Source organism: Hyalella azteca, unplaced genomic scaffold (genome assembly GCF_000764305.2).
Source record: "Hyalella azteca isolate HAZT.00-mixed unplaced genomic scaffold, Hazt_2.0.2 contig9706, whole genome shotgun sequence".
NCBI classification, from domain to species: domain Eukaryota; kingdom Metazoa; phylum Arthropoda; class Malacostraca; order Amphipoda; family Hyalellidae; genus Hyalella; species Hyalella azteca.
Window position 1 is genome coordinate 212,261 of NW_025939768.1, and position 24,809 is coordinate 237,069.

General features: G+C 37.0%; 2 protein-coding genes across 3 annotated transcripts; both read right to left on the reverse strand.

Annotated features, from left to right (window-relative positions):
- Window positions 1–1,707: 1,707 nt before the first annotated feature.
- On the reverse strand, window positions 1,708–5,243 carry LOC108677974 (GATA zinc finger domain-containing protein 14). Its single transcript, XM_018166292.2, has 2 exons — window positions 4,842–5,243; window positions 1,708–4,548 (listed from the first exon to the last, which is right to left on the reverse strand). The coding sequence occupies exons 1-2, from the start codon at window positions 5,133–5,135 to the stop codon at window positions 2,410–2,412; spliced, it is 2,433 nt and encodes an 810-aa protein (XP_018021781.1). The 5' UTR covers window positions 5,136–5,243; the 3' UTR covers window positions 1,708–2,409.
- Window positions 5,244–12,589: 7,346 nt separating this feature from the next.
- On the reverse strand, window positions 12,590–23,661 carry LOC108677971 (RE1-silencing transcription factor-like). Of its 2 annotated transcripts, none has more exons than XM_018166290.2 (2): window positions 23,479–23,661; window positions 12,590–15,158 (listed from the first exon to the last, which is right to left on the reverse strand). In XM_018166290.2, the coding sequence occupies exons 1-2, from the start codon at window positions 23,479–23,481 to the stop codon at window positions 13,260–13,262; spliced, it is 1,902 nt and encodes a 633-aa protein (XP_018021779.1). In that variant the 5' UTR covers window positions 23,482–23,661; the 3' UTR covers window positions 12,590–13,259. The 2 variants fall into 2 exon arrangements, with proteins under 2 accessions (XP_018021779.1, XP_047738072.1); XM_047882116.1 differs by lacking the exon at window positions 23,479–23,661 and adding an exon at window positions 15,945–16,119.
- Between the last annotated feature and the right edge of the window lie 1,148 nt (window positions 23,662–24,809).

Below are 24,809 nucleotides of genomic sequence, written 5' to 3' on the forward strand. Positions count from 1 at the left end.
ATGGAAATTTTGATGAAATGGGAATAAAATGACGAGGCACAATACCAATATAACTTTCAGGCATGTATCAGCAACGGTTCATGTATTTGTGAGGTCATTCTTCTTGGTACATGTGGGATCAGTGGAATACATTGATAAATAAATGACGCAATCGAGGTATCGATTCCAGAATTATGATTAGGCCTACGCCATCATCCTCAAATATGCGTCTGTAATAATACCTGACCTTGTTCACGTCTTCTCCAACTAACAAAAACGAATGTGTAACGCGTGGCAGATATCCTATTCAAAGGCCTGACTCATGAAAATCCTTTTCAGGGTCATCACGCCCGAAATCCAAATTCAACAGAGTCGATGAAAACGAAGTGATAATGCAAAGTCAAACCTGTTACAATTAAAACTTTGATTGTTTAGTCAGTCCGTTTTGAAGCTAAGAATGCTGGAAGGCTAGAATTTTTTTACTATAAGCAAAGAATTTTTTACTATAAGCAACCTGCACGCAGGACCTCTCGACCGCTCGGGCACTGTGCCGGTCGGTATTGCGGCCGATTTCCGCCCGGAAGTCTGAGATGTCACGACAGGACTCTCAAAATTGCTACCGCTACCGTTGAGTGGACTCCATAATTTGGAAATACTGATGCCCGTCCTCTAGATTTAACTTTTACCATGAATAATTTATGTGAGAGAAGTAATTTTGATACCGTTATGTGAAACAATGTTCACACGTTCTAACTTATCGCCAGTCTTGCATGTCATGCCAAATTTGACATGCAAAACAGTGAATTTGGAGGCTAAGTTTGTCGTCTCACACGACAGTTTTGAGGTTTGACAAGCCATGAAAAGACGTATAGGCGAGTCCTTTGGGTACATGCAAGACTGACTATATGTAATGAGTTAGACGTTGTGGACGGGCAGTCGCAATCTGTCAAACTTCTTCCTATCTGTCTGTATTTTTGTTGAGAGCTCTGACATTGTTTATTGCTACCTCTGTTTTTTCACACGAAAATTACATAATGGGATATACGAAACTGGTCCCAAGATTCCTTATGTGAGTTTATGGATCGTTATGGTAGTTTTCCTAACACAATGCGAATTAAAGCGAAAGAGTACAGGGAAAAAAAGACTGAACAATGCGTCATTGATTGAAAAGTGCAAGGAAGTAGATCCTAAACCTAACAAATAATTCGTAACAAACTGAATAAACTTACGTAAGTCGTACGGTTTACCGCAAAGAATGTGCTAAAATACAGTAGTGTCTCTCTAAGACTTTGCTCAAGTTATTTTCCTCGAGGTATGTCTTCTCAACTAAGTACATGGTCTAAATCAAGCAGTTCTCCGTTTTTATAGTACTCAGAGCTTGAATGTGTTTGAAAATGATCGAAAAGTCAAGATCTCTGTAAGTTCGGTTGCCAAACTTCTGAACATCTTTTATCTCTCGGTCAATCTTGTATATAAAATTATTCAAATTTCTTGCAGAATTTCAGTTTGCTTGTAATTTCGTATTTCTAAAAGCGACAATATTCCAAATTTTGCCTTTAAATGAAAACTGGCATGCACGGTCGACATCAGTTATCATCTTGTTCCCAGTTATTAAATATATTTTGTTCCATGGGCTTGTTTTTCTTAATCGTTGCGTGGCTGATGAATTCTATTTTTTATTTGTAATTCAAAAACTATAATTCAATTTTATAAACATTCCATGTAAAAAATTAATGCGATGGAGGCATTTCAGAAGATATTGAGGAACTGCGTTAATAGACATCAACTTGAGTGCATGACGAGTAAGCTCGAATTTTACGACGAGGTGCCGTTTCAGACCGCTCCCATGACTCAATGAAGATAATGTTGACTAAGTTAACCCATCTGGATGGGTGACGCAATTGGCTCAAATGTAATTGAAGAAAATAAAAACATTGTACTATATTTAATTAAATCGAACATGAAACGCAACAAGCAAAGAGATCGTAAAAACCACAATCATATGAAATTTTGTTAGGCTAGTAATAACTGTCCCAAGAATTTTTTAAATAGAGCCTACAAATTTCAGGGAAAATTGTAGTCAAATTAATATAAAAACTAATCAGTTAATACTACACTATGGTAAATACTTCACGTATGATTGGAGACTTGAAAGTATTTTCTTTTACATTGCAAAAATAGCTTTTTCACATTCTTGACAGGGCCATGCACGATTATTTGATATGTTAAATTAGATACCAATTCCCACTGAGTTTTGATAATAAAATAATCAAATCTAAAAATCATCAACGAAACAAAAGAAAAAAGTATTCATAACAAATAACAACAGTTTCCCTCTACAGTCTACTCGAATAGCAAGAACTTGTAAGACACAGTATTCAGCTACTATCACTTCAAATCGGCCAACCGAAGTTCAGCTGGCGAAGAAATTTATTTATAGAAATTATGGCCATTCCTCGGATGGCTTCTGAATGCTGGTCTGCCACTCCAGTTGACAGACGGCAAGTTGTTCAAAAATTGCATGAGAGATGAACCAATCGCCGTGCCTGCACCTCGCGGAGCAGAAGGGGGCGTGAAATAAGGACCGTTGTTTGGTCGGAAGGCAGCGTCGTTGAATGGAGGATTGGATCGAAATGCAGCACCGGGTGATGACCTGATGGGGAGCTGCGAATGAGGTCCTGGAAAGTTAAAAGCTAATCCAGGATTATGCGTAGGCTGGAAGCGAGGGCTCTCGTAAAGGGAAAGTCCAGAGAAATCATTCGAGCCTTCTGAGAATGATGATCCTTCATGTGGTTTAGCTGAATTGTCGTTGATATAGTTAGACGCTGGCTCTATACCGCGTGTACGAATGGAGTTTGAATTTGGTTTTGTAGATCGAAGGTTTCTCAAAGAATTATGGTTGGAGAATCCGATTGCGTTAATTGGGTTGTCAATATCGTTCCGGAACTTTGTGAGAGAATTTTCATGAGACTCCGTATCAACAAACTCGGGAAGGTCCTCTATATTCTCTTCAACATGGAAGAAATCTCCTCCTTCGTTGAGCTGATCCTGGTGAGCTGCGCCTCTCGTGTGCCCACTACTGAACGAGTACGTCGCTCCATGGCCCGGTGCTGACGTGTGCCCAGAAATGGGTTGGAACGGAGACTGGTCGTAAATGATAGGAATCGTATTCTTGCCAGATAGTTCTAAGATATGATCTGCACTATCAGGTGCTGTGTTGTGAGAGTAACTATGGATGATGGGAGGAGAGTGAGAAGGCTTCTTAGAGTATGGGTCGCTATTGCTGTTATGAGGAGACCTTTGCTGTTCATCTCTATAATCAAAGCTATTCTGATCTTTAGCTCTATTCAGTTGATGACTAAAATAGTGCTGGTTCCCATGTTGACGACCGCCATCTGAAAAATCATGATGACTTTCGTCACCTTGACCAGAGCGGTGGTCATTGATTTGGTCATATTCATCGCGTTGATAGTCAGGACTGTCGTGTTGATAGTCGCCGAAATGCTGACCGCGCTGACCGTCAATCTGAGACTCTTGATGAGGAGAAACTTTTTTACGCTCCTCTTGGTCTGGTTTACGCGGCCGATATATGACGGATCCATCATAGTGATGACTATTTTCTTCGCCGACAAATTTGTGTTGGTCTTGGTCACTAGAAGGGTGTCGATCAGTTACGAATCGCGAACTGTCTAACTGTGAGCTATGTGACAATTGGCCACGTTCTTTGCGATGAGGCGATTTGTATCCTTGATCAACATCCCTGTAGTCGTCAGATGAGTGAGGGTGCACGATAATGTCAGACGGACGAGGCTCAGCAAAGGGATCAAATTCGAGTTGCGAGTTTATTCGCTGATTTTCATGTTCATGATGATCACGATTCGGGGGCGGAGGTCGATGCTCAACTACTTCCCCAAATTTGGACTGGGTATATGGAGACCGGAGATGATCAAGCGTGCCCTTGGATGTCTGAGGATGAGACGAGCTGAAATCGTCTTTTGATTCGTCAAAGGAATCGTGAATAGTAAACCTATGATGACCAGAGGCATGTGAGTGCCCAATGTCAACCGATCCTTCTGGGTTCTGATTGTGATGATTCCTGTTGGCATGACGACCAGGATCCCTGAAGACATAGTCAGGCCTATCATCGTCGTCGTCATGCCGTAGTTCTATAGGGCTGTACCGGTGACGTCCAGACGCCTCCAGAGTGTCAGATTTGCCTTGGGCGCTAGCAGATTTCACTTGGTCATTCATCCCCTGAATGCGCACCGTTTGCTTCGTAGGCGGTAAACTGAAGCTCGACACTCTGGAGCTGCTTGATGTTGATTGTGTGTTTATCTGAGAATCGGAACTATTGGAGGGCGTGAGAACACCACTAACTGATTTTATGTTTTCATCATCAATTTTATCTCTTACAACGGAGCGCCGAAATCTCAAGGAGTGACCATCCTCCTTGTCTACCGTGTAAATAAAATTGGCGGAAGTTGATGGCTGTGATCGAGATTTTCTTTCGATGTGATATGTCACGTCGCCAGAAAAGCCATCAGCGCAGACGAGCTGCTCTCTGTCGTCCTGAGAGAGAAGCAATAACATTTATTAATTATTGCATTTCAACAGTACTTTTCTTCCTTCTCTGAATTTAATAGCTACTCATATGAATTAAAAATAGTAAAATAAAGTGGGATCAAGAAGACTAATGCAATTCCTCTACAAAACGGCGTTTGACAAACATTTTACTTCGTTTAAAATTTTTGGGAACAACAATACAACTAGATACAAATTTTTAATAAAAGCAACTAAAAAGATGATCATGAAGTTTAAATTCAACAACTAATTAACTAAAAAGAGTCGCATGTATCACGTACCAAGGCATGAGTTCGCAGTTCGGCAATCGCCGAGTCATGATCTTCACGGATTGAGTCTCGTATCGCCATCTGTCTTTCGGATTTGTAGGGAGCTGATTCTAGAAATACTCCTGAGGATTCTCCAAGTAGAGAGAGCGAGGGAATTTCGTGAGGAAAAAATATGAGAGATTCGCTGGAAGATGCAGGAAGATTAACGATGGATGGGGGAGGCGAATGTGCAGCCGCGGCCGCAAGCAAAAATATCGCCCACAGGACGGCAGAGCCCGTGATGCCTCGCTCTGTCGAGGCATGCATTGCAAGATGTTGTGCGGGGGATCTTCTTTTGATCTTAGGATAGATCCTTCGTTATTGTTGAATAATCTCACGCTAATTAAATTACTCTTAAAACAACTCTGGAGATTATGTACCTGAAAAATTTTGAATACATTTGTGTTAATTATCCCATTAACAAATCCCATTAATTTTTCTCTAATGTAAAAATGTTATAGAATTTTAATGCAAAGTACCAGCTAACAAATAGCAAGTATGTTAACAGAACGTTACCATTGAGATTTCAATAACATGATTCCATTCAAGTCATGACATCTTAATTCATTCCTGATATAAATAATAGAACATCAACAAGTTTTCGAGGGCATCAATGACAACGAAAACGACGCAGGAAATAAAATTTCTTATCAGAACACTCTAATAATCTTACCACTTGTGGGACAGAAAATTCCTGGTCATTTAAAGAGGTTAACTAATTATTTTCGCATTAACGTATAAAATTTGTCACCATCTACGTGATTCACATTTCCATGTGTAATGGAACTTTTATATTCTCATTCATAATAGGTGTATATTTCTACTGAAATTCTCACGTTTGGGCCACCGAGCAACACGACAAATGCACGGATGACTTCCGGGCAGCGTGTAAATTGCATGGCAATGCAAGACCGATTCGTGAGGCGGGATGCTCAAAATCTGAAGCAGTCTTGGTGCATAAAGTCCAAGACTGAGCAAATTCTTTGCCGAGAGAAAAATTCGAGCGGACGTTTGTAGAAAGAAGTGTCGTGATTGAATTTCAGCATCACGACCTGCGCTCGCTGCAAGCAACCGTTCCAGAAGAGTGCCGACCGAGCAGATCTAGTTCCTCTCGCAAACTTTCGCTTTCGTTCCGTAATAATACGCAACGTCATTCCGACAATGTTTCACGCTGTAAAAACTACCATTCATTTATTATCCATGCATATAGACACAGAAACTTTCATTTCGGTGCGCAATGCTGTTAGCGGACAATTACTTATGGTTGTCAGAGCAGGAAATTACGATATCGATCAACTAATACGCAATGAAAGTAAACTGATTTACACGAGTTCTCTAAGCGATCAGAAGTCACGGGCCGGATTGCATGATCGAGGACGAGACGGACTTCCCCTCAACTTCTTGTATGATCCCAAGTTAACCAGCATAAGTCGGAAAAAATTTCAATTTCAAAATGCAAAAGATGCGGGACAAAATCGATAGGTGAGACCCCGAATTTTACTTCCGACAGCGGCACACCTTGCTGAATATTTAAAAATAGATTGAGTATTAATGAAGACTTTAGCTGGAATAATCTTTGATATCCAAATAAAAATATTCTGATTTATTTTTTCGTTTTCGTTTCTGTAGACTTTACTTGTCATTTTTGCTGTCTCAACAAGCTTATCTTCATTCGACAGAACTAATGATGCAGTTGCATCTTCAGAGCAGCTCTATTTAAATATGCTTAACTTTCATTGGTTCTAGCTTTGTATTTGCTTTGCGATGCGAGCCATCAACTGACAGTAGAATAAGACATGAAGGTTGTGCCTAGGTAAATAATCCACTATAAAATAGTTCAGGCGCATCGTTTTAACTAGTGTATACTCTTAATATATTAGGGAAGCACACTAGTGTTTATACTCCCCTAATACTCTTAATATATTCAAGTAATCGAGAACTTCGGTTCCTTAGACATTTTCGAAAAATTCAACGCAATTTTATCTTATAGAAAAACAAAGTAAAATATTCTAGAAAACAAAAGCACGCGTCCAGAATGACGTGCTTATTGATGAATTTAACAAATGGCTCTCTATACTAAGAGCTTTCGCTGAACTGCCTTACAAGTTAAATGAGTTGCCTCGAGAAAAACGAGAAGTGAGACAATCAGAAGATGACGCGCAGTGTTTTAATTAAAAAATGTGACTCGAGGAGAACTTGAAAGCACTTGAAAGTGAAAGTAGTATTGAGCCTCGTGTAAAAAGGGTTGACTCGATGCATTCGCCGATCGACATGTTAAAAATGTTCTTCAATTTTGGAGGCAGCGATAGATGATATTAATTACGAGATGTGAATTGCAGTGAAAGAGTATTTATAATTTTCAGTAGACCAAGAGCACGCGAACCTACACCATTTAATGCCCAGTATGGTGGGCTCCTAATAATAATGACGTACACGACGATGCGAGCTGTAAGAGAAAAACTTGAGGTAAGTATTATAACAAATAATAAGTAGATCGTAGCCAAGTGTTGGTCGAATTTAGATACAAAACAAAGCCTTTAAAAGCTTGGAAAGTTGTGTGCAGAAAAACAGCTGGTGCAGCGGAGTGTCGTGACCGCATCTTGCTGAGACATCACATTAGTCACGAGTGAAACTGCACGTCACTTCTACATGACTAAGTTATTTCCGAACTGGGGCCCTTACCCCGACGGGAGCTCTACGGGCAGATTTTTTAGTTCACCGCATAGAAATTCAGCTTAACGAATAGAAATTCAGTTCAACGAATAGAAATTCAGCTCAACGAATAGAAATTCAGCTCAACGAATAGAAATTCAGTTCAACGAATAGAAATTCAGTTCGACGAATAGAAATTCAGTTCAACGAATAGAAATTCAGTTCAACAGCACGCGCAGCGATTGAGGCAAACATGAACTTGCGGTGCAGAGCAGATTTACACAGAGCATAAAGTTGGAGGCTCGTATTATACCTAAAAATAACTACGCAAAAAAAAACATTTTGAAAAAAATTATGTTCGGAAATTTTGTTTAAATGAAATTCACATTCGTAACCTTACAAGGAATGATCATCTGTGCTATTATTGTCTTCTCAAAGTCATAATCATGAAAGACTTCTAACAGAGTTTCGTAAATAAATATCAAATATTGATATTTGAATATTTTTTCGAATATTTGTGCAAACCTGCGACCGATGTATAGCAAAGTTAGACTACTGTACACTGTACAGTGAAGCAGGCTGTATTTCACTTATTATTATATTATAATTAACTATATTATATTAAACAAATTAGACTTCTAGTCCTTAGTTTCGAGTATTCTACTGATTCGTCTTTGCGAATAAATTATTGCTAGCTGCTTTTTGCAAAACGAAAAACTTAATAAATCAAATACTTGCACTAGGGAAACAAATACTAAGAAGATAGCATCCCAGTCGAATGCAAACAAGAAAAATGTCGCTATCTAAGCCATAAATACTAAGCAACATCGCAAGAATGGAAGTTACCAAACCGGCTGAGTTAATTGATCTCAGGTGGATCTTCAGGCCAGCTTCTGCCGCAAAAGCTGGCCTAGTCGCCGCTTTGACGAAAGCTATCTTTGGCACCGCTTTCTCTTTAACACAGGGTTGCGGGTATTTTTTTCCGGACAAATTCTGTGGTTTAGTTTTTTTCTATTGCGTTTGTGGACCACAATATATGATGGCAGAACTACCTCATTAAATTTTTAAAAGTACGGAAAATATAAAATTTTTTTGCACCGGAACCCACAAATATACTAGTATATTTTAATTTATAGGCCTTTTTATCAACAGACTTGGCCGTTTTTAGGCCATCTGGCAGCGCTGGAGGGTCGTGCCGTACTAACATGTTAATGGATAAATGCAATTTCTTTTCGTATGATACTGGGGCATAAAGAACGTTTTCAGACTATATGATGACTATAATGAACTTAAACATACTGTGTTATCGAACATGAACGTGAGCATGAACTTAAACATACTGTATTATCGAACATGACCGCGAGTATGAACTTGAACATACTGTGTTATCGAACATGACCGTGAGTATGAACGTAAACATACTTACTGGGTCAGCGAACATGACCGTGAGTATGAACTTAAACATACTGTGTTATCGAACATGAACGCGAGTATGAACTTAAACATACTGTGTTATTGAATATGAACGTGAGCATGAATTTAAACATACTGTGTTATTGAATATGAACGTGAGCATGAATTTAAACATACTGTGTTATCGAACATGACCGTGAGTATGAACTTAAACATACTGTGTTATTGAATATGAACGTGAGCATGAATTTAACATACTGTGTTATCGAACATGAAGGTGAGCATGAATTTAGACATACTGTGTTATCGGACAAAAGCTTTATGTTAGACCAGACCATGAAAATGCAACTGCTTTCGCTGGCGTAAATAGTAAAGTTCTAACTGAATGCAAACAAGCGCCACGTGCTGTCTTGAATGGCGGGTTATATGACGGCTGATGGAAGACCTATTGATAAATAGTTATTTATCCATCATTACCATGAATCTCAGAGAGATTAAGTAATTTTTCTCCGTATTTTTTGAAGATATTTGCAAAGCAATTATGATCATTTTGAAGCTGATTATTAGATAAAGATTTCCAGGGGTCCAATAGATCAGTATACTTTTTTTAACACCAAACCACACTCAGAGAAAAGAACGAGTCGTATTGTCCAAATATTAACACGCTTGTTCAGCCACAGCACAGACGAAGCCCTGTTTGGCCGTTTTAACGGGCCAAGCTGGCTCAAGATAACCCAAACAATGGCAAAAAGTGCGTTGCTATTTGGACAACGTCTCACTCATTTCTCCACATGCAACCAAGTCAGTCAACGCAAATGCCGCTGACGCGACACACCCTCCTCTCATCCACTCGCGCTGCGCACTGAGCTGAGAGGAACAGCGACGCGCAATTTACGTCCGCGCCATAACTGCACAGCAATACGGAACACGTTCCAGCAGAGGGAAGTATCCACACTCTCGAGAACAACTCAGCATGAAATGCTCGAGACGTTTCAACGTCATAGCGCTGGTAATGACCTGCAGCTTGATTTCCACGGCTTGCAATAACACCGCGCGCACCTATTACGTCAAACAGAAAGTTGTTCCCTCCGCTTGGTTATTTAATCACGGGGAAAGTCAATTGTTCGAAAGGAAAATTTCTCCCCTTGAGAGGAAACTTGCAGTTGGGGGAGGTAAGTTATATAAGTAGCCAATAAGGGATTAATTAGGTTGGATGTCAGGAGTTGGGTAGCCGTTTACGCACCTACAAAGCACAACAATTCGTACAAGAAATAATGTTTTCGTTTTCAGTTGTTTTCTTCATATATTACATACTACAGAAAAATACTTTGAAAACAAAAACCGGTATGCTTGAAGAAACCGTCAGCACTTCAGCAGTCAAGAATTAAGGATCCAAAAAGTTCTCAATTAAATTTTGGTCAACTTTATTATTGTTCCAAATACGTTAATAATTTAATGTTATTTGTTAACAGATCCAAACTCTTACACATATCTTATGAGCAACATGATATCTAAGTCGAAGTTAAGAACTATGGCAAGACTATTTGAGACGAACAAGCACCGACGTATTTGGATTGCGTTTCCAAATGAGTATTCATTTTAGACTAAGAGTATTTACCTGTAATGGTATTAGTAGGAGTGAAGGTACTACTCAGAAGACTACAGTAGACAACAATCGCGCCGAGGGAAGATAAATAGATCTTAATAATTTAATGAGGGGACTGAAGAAAGAAGCGAGAGAATTCTGTAGATGAGCTGTAATGATGAACTGAAGTAAATAGTTTATCTCTGAGGTAATTTATCCCGAACATAACAAAAATATGACATCTGATTTATACCTGAATAAAAGCATGAAATCTAGCATCGCCGCTTCTGATACAGAAACAAGCATATCTTAATTGGAACCGTTCAAACTAACGCTACTGGTTAAAGCTTATCAAATTGTTAGTACATTTAACACAATTCAATAAATATAAGACAGAACTGCTATGTACGTGATGAAAACTAACACTATCAATTTCGAAAAGTTACCTCTTAATTTATTAACAAATAACGTCATGACAATTAATATATAATTCTATTTCATCTGACGAAAAAAATCTTCGTTGAGATTAGCACATTGCATGTATTGCGTATACGGTTCTGGCGGCAGCCGAACTGGTGCGTTGCTAAGTCGGCTTCCGTCGCGTGGCGCCGACACTTCAATGTGAGAGGGAAAGTAGCGCTCGTAAGAACTCGATAATGATGAAATAATAACATATGTGCCAATGAGTAAGCGTAAGCAAGTAAAATTCGTCTCGGTAATGATGAAATGACAACAAATGTGGCAATGAGTAAGCGTAAGAAACCAACGTTCGTCACCAGCAAGGAACCAACACTCTCATTGAAAATTTTTTGTGGGACCAGAATGTTCATCTGTATATATAGTCAAATGCGGCGATTTCTAATGAATTAATAAAAATAACATTCAGGTGCATATCATTCAGAACAGAAATTTACTCAATAAATTGCTATGAATAGTCAGTGTTTCACAATGAACACCGTTGGACGATATACGCTCGGAGAATCACGAGCAATCTGCATCCTTTTGGCAAATTATTTCCATTTAAAAGTTATTTATCAGAGTTTATAGATTTGTCATAAAATACATGACCAATTCAAGCAAATAAATTTGGACAAAAAAGTGCGTAATAGCTTCTTATGATGACGACAAATAAACAATTCAACTATTTCTATCGAACAAATACACGTAAATGATATCCCATCATAAATTATAATTCTTGAAACTCAAATAACATAAAACAACATAGCGGGCATACAGAAGACAAGGAATCTGGTACAAGATTAAGTTATGTTAAGTTAAAGAGTCGAAATTTATCACAAAAGTTAACACAAGGTCAGTTCAACGGGGACGAGTATCAACAATGAAGCTAAACCAGAAGAATTCAGTGACGCAGTCGCCGTTGTTAGCTGGACATTTGTGAGTGCCTGCGATCCTAGCTAGCAACATCCACTTAATGACTATTTGCACTATTTTACAGTTAATACGCTGATCCTTACTCGTATACGTCAACCCTAAACTAGCATAAAACTATTGCATTCGCTGAAATTACATTTATTATTGTAAATGTAATAGTCTTGCACATAACCTTGTGAATTAGGTTCGCATTAGGTGAATCGCACCAGCGGGAGGATTAAAATTGCATCAGGAAGTTATTCTCGAAGTTTATAGATGTGATTCATCCAAATCTTGCTGTGTTGTTCAAACGGCGATTGCAACAGAGGTTTCACGAGCTCTAAAGCAACAAACACAAGAAAAAGATAGCTACCACAAAGATTGTCGACGTGAAATTGAAAAAATGTCATAAAAATGTGGCAAGGAAGTAAAATTAATGTAGCCTGCACACGAGAAATGTTCCATAACATTCCCAGTTGCGACAAAATTCAACAAAAAGAAGGTCCGAGCAAGTCATAAGACATTCACTTATGAAATACTATTGGGCCGCGAGAAATGAGGAAGCGGAATAAAAAATTTGCAACACAGTCAAACAAACGAGAAAAAAGGCTAATAGACGAGGGTAAAGGATGTGTAAGTAAATAATAAATACCTAGTTAATATTGAATTTAGAAAATAAAATTAATTTTTAAAGCTTCAATAACTTGCAATCTCAAAATCACTTTAAAAAGTAAATTGAACGGCCTGTCGCAAACTATAGTAACTTAGGTTAAGTTTTTTTTACATGAGCTTCAAAGTGACTCATACATAAAACACGTCAAAAAATATTTCAAATTCCGTGAAATCATATCCACGTTTTTTTGAGCATCACCTCGAAATGTCAAGCTCAAGTACATAACATAACTTGACAAAATACTTGATAATAAAACTTATTAAAAACCTTTTTTTTCTAATGACCCTTAACAGCTTGCATTATATTAGATGCGTGAAAAGTACTCGTTCAAAAAAAATCTAGTAGACATTATTTATTATTTGACTCAAACGTTCATCAGCGATTTGCTATCAAATTGCCTAAACTTTGAAAAAAAAAACAAGATATTATATAATGCTGTAGATATGCGTGCACGGTGTGGGCTGCTTGCATGATGTATGGACAAGGAAGTGACGATCTTGATAATACAATACCATTCAAAACCACTGCAACACAAAAGTATTCAGAAGCCCCTCAAGCAGGTTACATAAAAAATAATGACAATTGTTAAACAGAATACAAGATCGGTAAGGATAGGACAAATAGCTGCAGCCTACAGAGGAAAATACAATTATTTTATGATGATGAGGTAGACGTGAACATGCATATTGTTTTGTAGTTATTCGTCCACAGGCAGATCATTCAGTGTTTCTTGCTTGAATGAGACGTCATAACATGAAGATTGCAGAGAGTTCTCAGCACCACAACCACCAACGGCCTGGTTAACACTTGCATCAGGTGCGTTGCATGCATTGAAGAAAAAGTGACTTAAGGCATTGGGGTCAGTTGTGCCATTAAAAATAACATTATTTTCCATGAGCTCCAACTTGACAGGTTCAGTGCTGGGGCCGCCGACAGTGGCATTACTTTGAGGACGGAATAGGTTCATAGGATCTTTAATGCATCCAAGTCCAATTAAGCTACTGCCATTCATAAGAGCTTGCATTTCCTTCCAGCTTTTACTGGGTCTTCCTCGTCTAGGTGGCAAAATGTTCATTGAAATTGAAGATTCCTCAGCTTCCGTCTGGTGCTTGGCTAAATGCCGCCGAAAATTATTTTTGTAGACAGTAGTGAAGGAGCATAAAGAACAACGCAGAGTTCCTTCTCCAGTATGCTTTGATAGATGGATTCGGTAGTAACTTTTATTAACTGTAGAGAACTTGCAAAAGGGACAGTGCATTTTACCAGCACCAGTGTGAGAACCAACATGCTGCTTGAAATAAGTCTTATTTGAGGTGTTGAACTTACAGAATGGACACGACAGTCTCTTCTCACCAGTATGACTGGCAAAATGCAGCCCATACTCAGATTTTCCAACACATTTAAAATCGCACATAGGACATTGCAGCTCACTTTTCTTTTCATGAGCGGCCACATGTTGCTTGAAGTTGCTCTTGTATACGGTGCTATAGTTGCAATAATTGCAGTACATTTTTCCTTCTCCTGTATGAGTAGATAGATGTACCTTAAAATAACTTTTGTTTGCTGTTGTAAAGTCGCAATGAGGGCATGAAATGCGTTTGTGACTTCGTGTGCAATGAGAAGAAAGATGAATTTTCATTTCTTCAATTCTGGACGAGGAGAATAAGCATTTATCACACCAGAACCGGCCGTGATGAATATGGGTCTTCAAGTGGACATTGAAACTGTTCTCGTCCAACGAATAGCAACGACATATAGGACAACACAGATTGTGATTTGAAATATTTGGCCATGTCATTTCTTGTTCTTTGTTATGTTGATCAGCAGAGGAATTTTGTCTTGCAGTGGTTGCCTGATTATTCATGGCGCAATGCAATAGAGTGTGCAATTTAAATTCTATTACATTTGTGCATGAATGCAAGCATTGTGGACACGTAAAAATGGGCGCGGAAGATGGTGATGGCTCACCGTTAGATTCAGAAAAGGTTGAAGATGATTGCAACAGCATTTGAGGTGATTGTGATGGCATTTGAGGTGATTGTGATGGCATTTGAGGCAATTGTGATGGCATTTGAAGTGATTGTGAGGGCATTGGAGGCAATTGTGATGACATTTGAGGCAATTCTGATGGCATTTGTGGCAATTTTGATATCAATTGAGGTGATTTAAAATCTGGTTCACATGGCTGTGAAGAAATAATAGAGGATGATGGAATAGATAAACAAGAATAGGGAGTGCTGGAACCATGATTATCAGCATCATCTGTTTTGATGTGATTCATGGCTTTAGACGCGATTGAATCCTCCTCACTTCTCATAAGATTTGATTGCAGATTCATCATAAGGCATGCAAGATTTTTAGCAACCATCAAGTGAGATAAAATATGAAGTTTCAGGTGGTCAGAAATTCTTGTTTTGAAGTCACATTTTGGACAATGAAGATCTTCTTCTTCTATGCTCTTGTCAGTGTTGTTCACTTCACTATCCAGCAACTCTGGATGTGTGCTCAGAGAACAGTATTCTTCATCCTGTTTGGGGAGCCCCGAGCAGCCTCCCAAGGCCGTTTCACTTTCATCACCGGCATTTGTTTCAGCCATCTGAAATGCATAAATATCAATAGAAAAACAGAATGCTCTAATTATGACTGAACACAGTGACTGGGAACAAACGGAAATACGTAGGTACAAATACTTTTCTTTCAAGTTTTATAAATTTAACCATCAAAGGAAGTACATTTAAACTTTTAGTGAGAGAAGTACTTGGATGAATGACAATAATCTATATATAATATATATTCAGTTATGAAAATTTCATTAAATGGTTGCAATATCTGATAGGGTATTATATGCTGCAATTGGCAATTAAGTACTTATTTATACAAGGTCTTTCTTCTGTAAAAAAAAATCCTTAAAATTTGGTTTTGATGGCTTTGATACGGTATCAACATTTTCTTCTTTATCATGGTCTATAAAATAAATATTGACAACATTCATCTGTTGTTGGCATCATTGACTGGCAATTTTTCCTTGCCAATGTCTGCATCAAATGTATTGAATTCTGAACATCAAATTTAAAGATATTTTAAAGATATTTGTCACAAAATTTTTATTTTTCTTCTCATTTTTCCATCAACAAAGCAATCTCTGATCAAGTGATATCAGTAAGTTGATAACATTAGAATGTGTTGAAGTCAAAAAAATTCCACTGAAAATTATATAAAAAAATTTTATCCAATACCAAATATTTCAAGTATAATGACCAAATTTTGTAAATTCCTAAACAGTAATTTACTCATTTAGTATTCAAAAATTGTGAAACATGCTCAGGAGTAAATATATCTCAATTTTTGTCATATTTGCTTGTATAAGCCAGAGAAGACATACCAACATGGGGTTGTGCACTCATTTCCCCACTATAATCATAAATACAAAATGAAGGGTTTTGTTCCATAGACTCCCTTGGACTTCAATAATCATGGACCCATCACACAAGAACTTAAATCAATCTTCTCTAAGGAAAGACAATACTGTCAAATGGGGTAAGAAAGGACAGTTTTGAGCGTTTTTTGTTAATAACTTCTTGCCACGAAATAATTCATAAACAAGTTTGGGCTCATTTTAAAAGTCTTTGCAAGGGCTATCGTATGGCATCTCCAAAAAAAATTCCATATGCTATTTGTAAGGTGCTAGACACAATATAAAAGGCTCCTGAATTAATCTGGAAATGGGGTAAAATGGGACACTTGAAATAAAACCCAATTTTAAACATTTGAAGCATGCAGAGTGCACTAATCTATTACTAACAGTACTCTGAAGTCCTCCTCTTCCTTTGTAGATGATGTAAATGTAGAATAAATGAAAATTTCTGTGATTTTTACTTGGTTTTTCTTCATTGATATAATATTACCTTATCCATACATTACCGTATGTGATATTACTGTATCCATGGACATGCCATTGAGCATTGACAACAACTTTGTCCACTGCAAGCTTCATATCAGCAGCCATGTAGCATTTCTTCTGTATCTGTAAGCTTACAGGATGGTTTGTAATTTTGCACAATTTTAATTGAGTCAAGTGATTTTACTCTAACAAAAAAATTTGTAAAAGACATAGGTACCGTAAAATGGGGTTACTTTGACCGGCGAGGTAACTTTGACCACTTTTCGTTTTTTTAACAAAAACCCCCACAACTCAAAAACTATTTGACATAGAAAAATTTTGTCAATGGCCATCAAAAGCCTAATACTGAGACTACGTAACACAATAGAAAGAGTTGAAAAGTTTGCATATCTAATAGGTTAAAAAATTAATAATGTGACCCATGAAAAAGAGCTATTATTTAAAGCCTGTCGGAGTACCCCCCTCCAATTTCTTTATTTTTTTGTAAAATAACTCCAGGTTTTGATGCATTGTAGTAGAACTCTTCTAGTTACATATGCAAAAGACAAATTTTAGGAAAGTGTCATAGTTTACAAATGGGGGGCGCCGCCCCCCAATGGGGGAACTTTGACCACCTAATGGCAGCTGTGACGGGGTAACATTGACCGGCTTGGAAATCAAGTTAAAATTACCATAGGTACCTATATAACATATTTTATGTTTGATACATGTTTTTTTATCTATTTTTTTTATCTATTAATGTTTTTTTTCTTCATGTTTCAGACTCTACAGAGTCTTATATATGGTAATTTTAACTTAATTTCCAAACCGGTCAATGTTACCCCACACTTTTTTTCAGGGATTTTTTAGAGGTAATAAATGTATGATTTCTCAACTTGCTTTATGCTGCATAGATAGTAAAACGGTTGAACTTTGCACCACTATTTTTGGTTTTGCAATATTTTAATTAGTTTAGCTGCTACAACATTGCTACAAAATGCTGGAGGACTGTCCCTTATTACCCCGCCCATCCCTTTTTACCCCATTTGACGGTATTGATAAAGCCCAACTAAGAAGCTAAGCACAGGGTTCACTTTTAGGCCACAATATCATTGATCTTGCATGCTGAAGAGTGGAAACTTAATGAATTCAACATAAGAAATATTTATAATGTTTTACCAATGCCATATACAGGATGACAGAAATATACCAGGTATGGTGACCAGAGAAAAGATGGCACATTGTAAAGTGAACAATATTAGTTCACCAATAACGATAATTAAAATAGGAATTTTTGGCAAGGCATTTATGAGTTCCTTAATGCTTCCAAGAGGAAAATTGCTGCAACTCGCAGGTTAATCTTGCACATTTGTAAAAAATAACTTATATACCTTACTTATATCAGTCATTTTAATTTCAACCCTAATGAGGCTTTAATTTATTTTAGAAACATGTCTAACTGGTCAGCCTAAACATTTGAAAAAATGTGACTATAGTCTGAGATAAGAAATGAAATTTACAATTATGGGATTCTGGATTTATAATAATAGGATTCTTGATGCCAGTTATTCTAGCTAATGAAACTAAAATTGTTATGTACCATGTGGTAAAATGAAGCCAGCTTGTGCAATATATACCATCAAACAGAGTAATAAGGGATTGGTGGGGTAGATCGGGACAGTCCTCCGCCATGGTGAAAAAATGTTATATTGCAGCTAAACTTCATCATTTTTCCAATTTTTGTAACAAAAAGGAAGTTAAGAAATCATGTATTTACTAGCTTCAAAAAATTTCAAAAATAATTGTTAAAAAGTGATATTTTGAAAGAGTACTTCTGCTAAGGTCCGTAGTGAAAAAAAATATTTGCTGCATTGAAGAATTTTGCTTATAAAAAGTTGTAGACAGGTGTTGGCTTTAATGCTTCATCAACAGAATTTTTGTACCTCAATCCGAAACAAAATGGCAGCTATTTCCGTATGGCATAGTAGGTAGTAAGAGACACCCCCCAGGCCCTGGGGTAATACAGGACACCCCTAAAATGCATTTACAGTAGAACCTTGGTTAGCAATCACTCCAGTTAATGAAAAAATCATCTAACAATAAAGAATTTTGATTACATTTACCTTGCTCAGCATAAAAATTCACTCAGCAAAAAATTAATGCATCATCAGTCATCACAAAATTGTTCATAGAATGTCAGAGATAGAATTGTGCACTGCCACTTTGCAACACAGAATGAAAAGAAATTAACCTAAACTATGATTAATTTCTCCAAAATATGATGGTAGTCACTAAAATATTCCTTTCTGTTTCAGGTATGTTTTTACAATATTTTTTGCTATAGTGAATTCACTTGAACCAAATGAAATGATGTGCAATTACAAACCCAGTCCCATAAGCTTACAGATAGAGAAGAAATGCTAAATGGCTGCTGACATGAAGCTTGCAGTACACACAGTCATTGTCAATTCTCAATGGCAAGTCCATGGATACAGTAACATCACATCAATAATACAGTAATGTATGGATATGGTAATATTGTATCAATAAACGAAAAATAAGTATATATACACATCACAGAAAATGCCCTTTATTCTACATCTACATCATCTACAAAGGAAGTGGAGGGCTTAAGAGTACTGTTAGTATATACATGTGAATACTATGTGATGCATTTTAGTATGAACTAGTCTCTGCATTTTTAACTAACAATATCAGAGACAAACATCATACACACATAAATTTACCGTTATGAAATGATTTTTTTATTTTTGATGGCATCTAGCAAGAGTAAAACAAGATTGATTAAAAAATTGAAGATTATTTATTATTATGGACATAATAGGACTAACTGATACGGTACAACTTATTGCATCGCAGAGGTTCAGACTGGACTAACTGGTTCACATCGCAGAGGTTTTTGGGGCATCAAGACAGCACATTTGTTTCTTGAGCAATACTAGGAGCATGGCATGGTGTTAAAATCATAAGTGTGGAGTTGCCAAGTTATCTTTTATATTTTGAGCCAGAGCACTGCAATCTGTTAGGCACACAACTGCTTGCATTCACATGTTTTTTAGAAGCATGAACATAGCTCCATAACTACTCTTGTTTTGTGTGTCTGGCTTTCAGCTGATGCAATTTTAATAATAACTTTTTGCTTCTCATACTATAATTGTTAGGCTGAGTTCAGTGGTAATTCAACTATTTTATGTATGGTATTCTGTAGAATTAGTGGTAATTTTTTCAATGAAATAACAAGCAACAGTGTTTGTGCAGGGATATAAGTTTACATGAAATGTTTCTTCCACTTAAGACAAGGGCCATAGGAATGAATGGAATTGTCCTAGAGTACATTGTTTATGTCTCATTTACGGCTGGCTTCTGCTCAATTTTACTGTTCAGCGGTGTTATAGTTTTTATTTTCTAAGAAAAGAGGGGACATATGAAGAATATATATCTAGCTAAGATATACGCTGGCAATCATACATCCAATGCCATCAAACAGGGTAATAAAGGACGATTTTGAGCATTTTTCGTTTATAACTTTTAACCATGAAACATTTCACAAACAAGTTTAGGCTCATTTTAAAGGTCTTTGCAAGGCCTATTGTAAGGCATATCTAAAAAAAATTCCATATATTTGTAAGGTGCCAGATGCAAAAGAAAAGCATCCCAAATTACCCCTGGGAATGGGATAATTTGGGACACTTTAAATAAAACTCAACTTTAAAATGTTTGAAGCATGCAGAGTGTACTCGTACATTATACTTCACAAGCTTAACGCTGCACAAAGTTATAAAGCAGCTGCTTGCACATCCATATTAGTGGGTGAAGGTAGCAACTACAGCATGCATGTTGTCTGTACAAGCTAGTGTGAAAAACATCTATCTTTAGAGCTGCAATAGAGCTTTCCTGCAATTTTTGCATGCATGAGATTCACTCTACATGAATTACCTCCTATCTAATAGTTAACAACAAAGCTCAATAATAAATTCAAAATTTATTGAAAATTCAAAATTTATTGAAAATTCAAAATTTATTGAAAATTTATATTTATAGGAGCCACAAGATTCCAGTAACAAGTAGAAAAATTCTAATCCTGTGTGGGAGCTGCTACAATGGATATAGAACTGTTAAAAAATTAATGGTATTCCAAGGCTTTATGATCAAAGCAATGAATAGGGAATTTTTTTTATTAAATTAAGATGATATTTAATTCCTTACTTCAACTAAATCCATTGAATCATGAAAATTAGCAATTCTGCAAGAATGGCAAAGAATTCCCTCCTGATCTGTGATAATCTTTTCAGGGTTATTATGCAAAAAGTTTAATTTTTTTTCAAATTCTCAAATTTCCAGTTTCTGCTCATGCCTAGTTACTTTTATAAAAATCGAAAAAAATTATACATGTTTGTATACAATTTTTGTGAATTGCCTTGAATTTTTTAAATGATAATTATACACCAAATTAAAAAATTGGGTATTAGCCACCCATTAATCAGAAAAAAGGCCTGTGAATCTTGCCAATTTCACTGTTTCCTGTGTAGCCTTTTCTCAATTTCTTCTGTAAAAAATGAGAAAAAACATTTTTACCTCCGATTTTTTAAAATCACCAGTCCACCAGTGAAATAATAAATTTTTTAGGAAACTTTTGCCTGACATACCATAAAGGGTTTTATATAGAAATATACCATAATTTCTGGAAAGTACATTCTATATTCAATATTGTTATTTGGAAGCACCGCATTTGTACTCAGTAGTCTAGGCTTAACTTACACACAAGACAAATTTGCTTCAGATTTCTATTTTGGAACTGCTCAGAAGCTACCACTGAATCCAACAAAAATCATTCTTTAATCTGGCTAATTTTACCCATTCTTATCCCTTCTGAAATTATTACCGTGCAAAATAAGGAAAAATGGCCTATTTTAATATCAAAGTGGAAAATTGGGCAGAAAGAAGCCAGCAATGAATTACACAAAATTGCCTATGAAGCTAGCCAATTTGACCTATTATTATAGCCTTTTCCCCAATTTATTTGGTAGGGTAAACGCGGTATATTCCGTCACATTTAGGACGCATCGAGAAATGAAAAACTATAAAAAAATAACCGTATGCGTTACTCAAGTTCTGTTTGCTTTATGTGACTCTCAAAACACCGCACTACGCGTCAGCAATGACAAAACGTCACAAAATGTTGCCATATTTATTTAAAAGCCTTTAGAATGCAAACCTACCAAATCCCTATATTCCGTTGAAGAGGGCCGCAGAACATTAGCTATGTTATATAGTAGAATCATTCATTCAAAATTGTACCTTAATGTATTTTCATGTTTTATTTCATTACCTTTTGAGTGTCATGTGCATCTTATTAATCGTGTATCTTGTTCCCCTTGGTGTAATATTTAAGCAGAGTAAAAGTTAATGAGACGAGATTCTTGCAAGTCCATATGTTATGCACTTTTGGTTATTCTGCACCCCTGATTGCTGAATTGAAAATTCACTGGTTGCACCTGATTCTTTTCTGACCTTCAAAAAAGCCTGTTTAAGACGCCTTAATGCATGATTGATCTACATCTCTGCTTGATAATCCCATCCTGATGCTCCATTTTGGTGAGTACAGTGCATTTCAGCTCATTAAAATGTCACCATGCTTATATTTGTCTTTGCTGAGCTCTTAACATATGTTTTCCAGCTATTCATGCCTGTTTTATTGAATGATGGATGGTTTTCACTGGTTCTCATGTTAATCCTGTCCTTTTATTGCACAATTTTCAGTTTGCTTACTTGAACCATGTTGTGTCTACCCTTGAATAACTTACTTGCTGCAACCCCTTCCATGCATTGATGACTTTGTGTCTGACAAAACAGTTTAAACATCCTCCTGATGTCAATATTTCAAGAAGGCTAGTTCTTATGAACGCATTTATTTGACGTTTAGGAGCGGTTGGTGTGGAGCTACAGTCTTCTTGATGAGAACCGATGATCTGTCTCTTATACACATCTAGATGTGTATAAGAGACAGCTTCAGAGCGGTCAGACTGCTTTATTACTTGTTCAGTTGACACTTGCTGTACAACCGGACTGTTTTTAGGGTAAAATTAGTTATTTGGGGTAACACGTGCATGCAACCTTGTAATAAGTTCGTGGCTTGTAAATAGTTCGTCATTACTCAGCGTAAATGGCTTTTCATTAAAAATTACCTGGCGACGCATCTTTAAAATGGCCGGCGACGCTTTGGGCTTAAAAATCCATATATTGGTGACGCTGCATCCACCCTCTGCATAGTGGGGTAGAGTGAACTATACCTAGGTAGCTAGTATACAAAAAAAGTTTGAAGTTTACAGAAAAAAATTTGTATTAAATTGTCTATAATGAATTATATATATTTTTAAAATACATTGTTTTGATTGAAAATCATTCTTCATGAATTCAGTTCAGAGAACAGCAGAAACTTGTGTTGTTTACAGCATAGCAATGATAGATTGATAGGTGATAGGGTCCTTGCAGTTGATAGCAAATAGCATGATAGCTCAAGCCTAGCATATAGTTCAGAACCTCAGATCATTCAGATGGACTTAAGTTCTTAACAAGTTAACTGTTAACAGAACAAAATTTTTCAATTAAAAAAAATTACTTTTGAATACATCAATATAAATATGAATTTTATTTCAAACTCAAGTCAGTTAGCCTAGCTAGGCTACCATTTTACTAGTAGACTACCTAGCCGTCCTAGCGTCCTAGCCTACCTAGCTTAGGCCTTAGGCTAGCTAGGCTCATTAGTGTCAAACTGTCAATTACTGTCATTCTGTCAAAAATATTGGATGACATAAAAGAAAACATGTTCAGAATTTTAATAAATCATGGTCAAGGGTACAGATTTTTCTTTTTGGTTTCGGATTAGCATGCACCTTGCAAGTTGCAGGAAGAAAATATCCAAGGGTAGTTAATTGTAGAAGCAGGACAAACTAGAGTCAAAAGGACTCGCTCAGTCAAGCTAAAATTATGATGCCAGTAATTAAAGTTGTATTACCATGATTGAAGGTTAGCATTCTAAATATAATCCTTGAACATGTTTGGATCTTCAGGCAAGCTCATTAATTATAACTAATTCATTTATACTCGATTATAGAAAATGATGTACTTCTAATTGAATGGTAATTTTGAGAAATTGTATTGATTAACGGAAACAACGCAAGCACTGAGCATTCCGTGCATCCGGATACTGAAAAGACTTTGGTTAAGATGAGACGCGTCATCAAATAATGATGACATGAAGCAAGGCATATTAAATTATTAATAACGCCAAGATAATGGAGAAGATGTAAATGGCGAGCAATAAAATAAATGCATTCTTGCTAAAAATCAATCTTTACAACCAAACAAGACGTCAATAGTACATTAGTACGTAATATCATCTGCACGGTTTCATTAAATTATGCTGCTTTCAAGATTCAGCAACGAAAGCTTGTTCAATAAGTTCAGATTATCAAGAGGCTAACAATTTTTTAGGTGGAAATGGGTGATAATTTTCGTACAATGTCAAAAATTTGCTTCCCATGTGAAGCTTAGTTCAAATTGTTTCGTTCAACCCTCTGTTCTGACGCATGGTTGAACTGTAGATAGTTCAACCATGCCTCTGACGGTACTCCTCGGCAGCGCAGACAAACTCAGTGCTCCTAACCAGAGTTCGTGATAATATGGTAGTGCCAGCTCTCATTTGGCCGTGTTGGCCTGCCGCTGAATCTTAACCACGATTTCGACTGTAATTTTTACAACTGTTCGCCGTTTCCAAACCTTCAGCTTGCAGCTGCGATCTTGTTGATCTTATCCACTTGGTTTAGCGAAGAAACCCTTCAAATGAAACCCTGCCTCGAGTTTTTCAACTCCTAAGTTGTTTATTGTGATGATCGGGCGCGCCGAGTACGACACGAGGTGCCTACTGTATAAAAGGACACACCACGATCTAGTGGTGTGAGCTTTGAATAACTATGTGGCCTGTCGTCGAATCTTAATACCCGGCTACCTAACAGATTTCGACCAGAATTTTTCCATCTTCAATCGGGTTTATAACCCCCTCCGATGCTGATACAATACTGTTGATTTAAACCACTTCGTTGAGTCCTGAAAATGGAACCAATCACTGGCAATTAGTCGTACAAGTTGGTACATTTATTAAGGTAGTATAACTCCCGGTAGGTCACCTACTACATGGTTCAACCATGACCTACTGCATGGTCGCGGACTTTTTCTACAGCGCAATGTTTTTCTTAGCATATTTCAGTATTTGGCTTCATCACCAAACGACTTATGGCAATTCACATTGAAAACTAATCCTCTCAATCAGCTCGTAATATCTCAATC

Excerpts from the sequence above, each read along its gene's own strand:
- LOC108677974 (XM_018166292.2), bottom strand. The coding sequence starts at position 5,135 with ATGCATGCCTCGACAGAGCGAGGCATCACGGGCTCTGCCGTCCTGTGG. Across the intron at positions 4,549-4,841 it reads AACTGCGAACTCATGCCTTG|GACGACAGAGAGCAGCTCGT; the intron begins GTACGTGATACA and ends CTTCTCTCTCAG.